Raw genomic sequence first — 5,447 nt, forward strand, 5'->3', positions numbered from 1 at the left:
GTGTCTTATAGTCCAAAAATACGGTATATTTACTTATCAATTATTTTCTATGTAAATGATTATTATGAGACTACACCTATTTTTTAGATTTTTTTTCTTATTTATATTAATTAATAATTACTTACCTACACTATCCACTTTAAAACCCAACTTATCTTACCTAGTGTGTGAGGGGGGCCTAAATTTTTTACTTCTCTAATATTTTTAATGTAAATTATTATTATGAGACTACGCCTATTTTTTCTTTTTAGATTTTTAGATTTTTTTCTTATTTATATTCATTACTAATTACTTAATTACACTATTCACTTTTTAACCCACATTATCTTACCTAGTGTGTGAGGGGGTCTACATTTTTACTTCTCTAATCCTTTTCTATGTAAATGATTATTATGAGACTACATCTATTCTTTGAGGTTTTTTTATTTTTCTATTGGGTGGGAGGTTTAGTCTTTAATTTATTTATATTAATAATTAATAATAATTTAAAGAGCTTTAGCATTAAAACTATTTATGGCTGAGTTGATCCAGAGGAAGGCAAAAAACACCTTCCTGACCCCATATATGGGGATCAGAACAAATCCCAGGATCAAATACCATCATCTAATTACATCTGCTATCAATATTATAACCTACATTATTCATTATAATATGTGGGGGAGGGGAAATCTATATTTTTACTTGTTTAATATTTTCTATATAAATTATATATTTTTTAGGATTGTAAATCTATCATACTATACCTATTTATGGCTCTGTATGATCCTGAGGAAGGCAAAAACCTCCTTGAAGAGCAAACTAATGCTCCTCAAGGTGGAAAAATTCCTTCCTGACCCCAAATATGGCGATCGGAACAATTCCCAGGACCAAAGCCAATATCTACACCTATCCTATATATCTATGTGTGTGTCTATACCTACATCTATCTAAGTGTCTATCAGTGTATCTATGTGTGTGTAGTGTGTGTAACTTACCAGGCCTGTGCTGAGCAGGACACACAGGCCTCTCCAGGAGCCGGACGTTTCTTCAGGAGGGAAGTGATGTCAGACGCTGCCGGATATCAGAGGATCGAAGCCAAGCACCGAGGCAACGTCATGATGGAAATGTACAGCAACCTGATGTCATAGAGAGGATGTTGTAGGCGAGCCGAGGTCTTACACAGCAGCAGAGGTGGGTACAGGAGGCATTAAGTTCTGGGCAGTGGCTCGGGCGGATCCTACAAGACACAAGAGGGAAATGTTACTTCTACCACTTGTACATATATAGACAAGAGAACTAATGTAACATGAAAATATTTATTCTTATGAGATTTGTGTCTTATATATAAATGTGGAAATTTCTGTAAAAAGCTCAAAACTGTCTTTTCCAATATCATGTATTGTTAGTCCTGCCCATGAGGGATCCAAGGTAGAGGGGATAATACTGATCTACTAGATTCTCCAAAAACAGATGACTCATGGAGGGTAATTTAGAGGAAATTGTTTTTAATAAACTTTTGGGTGTTGTGTGGATCTGTTGTAATATGTATATGTTATGTGTTATGTTATATTGTATGTCATGTGTATATAGATGTGTTGTTATAGGTGCTTAGATATGTATATATGGAGAACTCACCAGTCATAGATCTTACAATCTGGATCTCTCCATCATCCTAAGAATAAGCAGAGACATAGTAATTGTTAGGAGCAATAATAATGAAGAACAGGAGGGAGAAGACTATGGAAGAGACTACATCAGGTTAATAATGACTATTACATGTAAGCTTTGTACAGGAGAAGGATCTTACCGGGCCCAGCTAGGTGACATGTAGGAGAATTCGGCCACGGGGTTAGTAGGTGTTTCATCTCCCGGCCACTGCAGGTGTTTGTTCTTCAGAACGGCCCTGAATGGTGTAAATGGGGGCTGTGCTCTCCCGGCCTCAAGATCCTCCCAGCCAATGCTGTCAAAGAAGGGATGGTGTCTGATGTTACCGGACACACCCAGCCGCATCTCAGGATTTTTCCGCAGCAGGTTTTTAATCAGATGTTTTAAATCGGAGGCCAGCCAGGGTGGTATTTCTGGCATTTCGGTGATGATGGATTCGACCGCCTCACTCCTGATGGGCCCATAGTAAAATGGGGAGTATCCGGATGACATTATGGACACAACAATCCCCAGGCTCCACCAGTCAACTGCTGCATCATATTCCTCATCCAGCAGCACCTCTGGGGCCATAAAACAGGTTGTGCCCACCACTCCACGGGTCTTATTGGAGGAGGTGACACCATCGCGCGCAAGGCCCAGGTCGATGATGCGGATGTGCCCACTTCTATCCAGCATGATGTTTCCTGGCTTTAGATCTCTGTGGACGATGTTGTGTCCATGGAGGAATTGGAGGCCACATACTATCTCTGCTGTGTAGAATCTCACATTATCGATGTTCAAGCTGCCGCACATTCTGATTAACGCCTGCAGGCTGCCGCCGGACAGATACTCCGTGATGAAATACGCCCCGTGCTGAGACTGATGTGCGGCATACAGATGGCATAGGAATGGGCACTCTCGGGCTTTTTGGAGTATCCGTCGCTCTCTCATCAACATTGCTGTATTGTCCGGTGTTTTGAGGACAACTTTCACGGCCATGAAGGTGTTTCGGCCAGGGAATGACGCCAGGACCACCTAAAGATGGAAAGGGGAGATACTTATACATTTATTAGCACAGGAAGAGGTGAGGGCGGCACAGTGAAACAATCGAATTAAGATCCAGGTGGGTGCAAGCTCTATGGGCCCAACTCAAGGCACCAGGTTGATCCAAAGAAGACAGCAGGAGAGCAGCACTCTGTGGTGATCAATGTTTATTCATACACCAGTGGCAGTACAATGCAACGTTTTGGCTAGCTCCATGTAGCCATTTTCAAGCTTGAAAATGGCTACATGGAGCTAGCTGAAATGTTGCATTGTAATGCCACTGGTGCATGAATAAACATTGATCACCACAGAGTGCTGCTCTCCTGCTGTCTTCTTTGGATATACATTTATTACATAGATAAGTGATCTGCTGGGGGTGAGACATTTCTGCTGGCTATGACAGTAGGGTACACCACTCACATAAAGCGCCAACCAGCTCACCTTTCCTGTGCACAATCTTTAAAATGACAGTAGTCAGGCTATGGGCATACAGGTGTCAGATTCTCTGTACACTGTAGTATTATTATTTTACGCTATCATTTACAAAATAAATCTGTTGACAATATTTTAAAACCATCTCTTTCTTGAAAAATATTTTTCCACTATGACAGTGGGGTACACTGAGTTATCTACATGACATCAAGGCCCTGATAGCAGAATGTATTAGGCCCATGTCATATTTTTGTGAAGCAAGAAAGTTTTAATTTAAAACCTCACACTTAAACCATCTCACCCTCATGCTTTATAAAAATGGAGCTCAATTAAATCATTATATTTTTCAATGTATTTACAGCAGACAAATGGTATAAAACAATGAACAGTTTCTACTATACATCTCTTAAAGGGAACCTACCACCCCGATTCTACCTATAAAGGTAGAAGGGGTGGTAGGTGGATGGATGGGACGTGAGGATAGCCCTTTTTTGGGCTAAACCTCACGTCCCGGGTGTCTTTTAGAAAACTTTATTGCATGTATATGCAAATTTTTTTTTTCGGCTACTGGGGCGGGGAGTAGCCGGACACGCCCCAGTAGCCACGTTACTCCGCCTACCAGGTAATCTTCGGCACGCAGCTCCTGGTAGCTGCGCGTCTTTGTCCGGGTCCCCTGCTTCGGCTGCGCGGCCGCGCCTCCGGGGCTGGAGCTACTACACATGCGCAGAAGGCCAAAGATGCCGAGGGAATCGGACGAGATTACTACTAGGGGGATTCCCATTACAGGAGCATTTGCAGCTCTACTGTCTATGGATATTGGATTTAGTCCAATGGGTATCAATTAGACCCAAGAGCTGACCGGAAGGAAGCAAATACAATGCTGAACACATAACTATAAGCATAATATGACAAAGTAAATAACAAAAAATAAGCAAGTAAATAAAAAGCATAACAATGTGTCTTTCCCAATCTCAGTGTGACCCCACATATCATACATATGGCTACAAATATTACTGGAGATCCTCAGCTCTAGACATTCACTGGATAAAAATGTCTGTTACCAGAAACTAACGACAAAGGCAAAATGTAACCAATAAGAAATGATGCCACTTACTTTCCCAAAGCCGCCCCTACCCAGCACCTGATGGATGGTGAGGCGGTAGACATAGAAGTCGGGGTAGGGGCTTGATGTTACAGGGTCCTGGCTGCTGCCCGGTCTTGGCCCGTCATCCTCATCCTCTAATAATCCGGCAATCTCTCCTCTCCTCTTTATCTTCAATCCGCTCTCGCTGTCCTCTTCTCTCTTCCTCTTCACCTTTTCTCTCTTCCTCTTCTTCTCTTCTCTCTTCCTCATCTCTTCTTCTCTCTTCCTCTTCTTCTCGCTTTCTCTGTGTCCTGTAGACGCCATCTTTGGGAATCCAGTAGAATCCAATCCAGTCGCTGCCTTCGACAGTTGAAGGTAACTGACAGTTGGCCGTGTGCAGGTCACAGGTCAGAGGTCACGGAATGCTCAGGTGGCACCTGCCTGCCAGTTAGATCATGTACCTGCTCTGCCATCTATACTGTGGGCAGCAGACATGGCAGTACAGTGTCCAGAGGAATTAATATATTTATATGTATTATTGTATTGTTATATTAGTGGTAGATGGGCAGAGGATGAGACTTATGCCCGGGCTGGCAGTGGTGCCCATATCATACATCACCAGCAGATCTGCTGCAATCAGTAATAAATCCTGATATGTTGAAATGTAGATTCTCCTGGGGTGGCGTGGGATGGGGGTCATCTATACTGATGTAATTTAATGAGGAGGTCAATGTATAAACAATGATTGTTTGGGAAAGTTTGCAAGTGTCCAATTATGAACATGCAGGGGCCTCTATTAAAGAAATCGTCAGCTGTGTAGATTTATTTGGTGATTATCTAAGTTGCTGTAATTCATACATTGGTACCATATTTTCTTACTCATAGCGACAGTAAGTCGCATCAGTGGTAATTAGAGATGAGCGAACATACTCGTTCGAGCATTAGCGTACTCTAAACTGCTCGTTGCTCGGACAAGTATTTCGCCAGCTCAAGAAAATGGCATTTCCCGCCGTTGTGATTTTTGGCGGCCAGAAACAGAGCCAATCACAAGCCAGGAGACTCTGCACTCCACCCAGCATGACGTGGTAACCTTACACGTAGATAGCAGTGGTTGGCTGGCCTGATCAGGTGACCCTGGAATAGACTAGCCCCTGCCCGCGCTGCTCGCATCATTCTCTGTCTGGATGCCGCTAGGGAGAGAGCTGCTGCTGGTCAGGGAAAGCGTTAGGCTGTTCTATTAGAATAGTGTTAGGCAGGAGTGATT

At 42.7% G+C, this 5,447-nt stretch overlaps 1 protein-coding gene across 1 annotated transcript; it reads right to left on the reverse strand.

The window, feature by feature from the left end:
• Positions 1 to 500: 500 nt before the first annotated feature.
• On the reverse strand, positions 501 to 4,327 carry LOC140119342 (protein kinase C theta type-like). Its single transcript, XM_072138255.1, has 4 exons — positions 4,214 to 4,327; positions 1,787 to 2,658; positions 1,615 to 1,651; positions 501 to 1,216 (listed from the first exon to the last, which is right to left on the reverse strand). Exons 2-3 carry the CDS (start codon positions 2,620 to 2,622, stop codon positions 1,627 to 1,629), a joined length of 861 nt encoding a protein of 286 aa, XP_071994356.1. The 5' UTR covers positions 2,623 to 2,658; positions 4,214 to 4,327; the 3' UTR covers positions 501 to 1,216; positions 1,615 to 1,626.
• Between the last annotated feature and the right edge of the window lie 1,120 nt (positions 4,328 to 5,447).

Source organism: Engystomops pustulosus, chromosome 2 (assembly GCF_040894005.1).
Source record: "Engystomops pustulosus chromosome 2, aEngPut4.maternal, whole genome shotgun sequence".
Taxonomy (NCBI): domain Eukaryota; kingdom Metazoa; phylum Chordata; class Amphibia; order Anura; family Leptodactylidae; genus Engystomops; species Engystomops pustulosus.

Excerpts from the sequence above, each read along its gene's own strand:
- LOC140119342 (XM_072138255.1), bottom strand. The coding sequence starts at position 2,622 with ATGGCCGTGAAAGTTGTCCTCAAAACACCGGACAATACAGCAATGTTG. Across the intron at positions 1,652-1,786 it reads ATGTCACCTAGCTGGGCCCG|GATGATGGAGAGATCCAGAT; the intron begins GTAAGATCCTTC and ends GCTTATTCTTAG.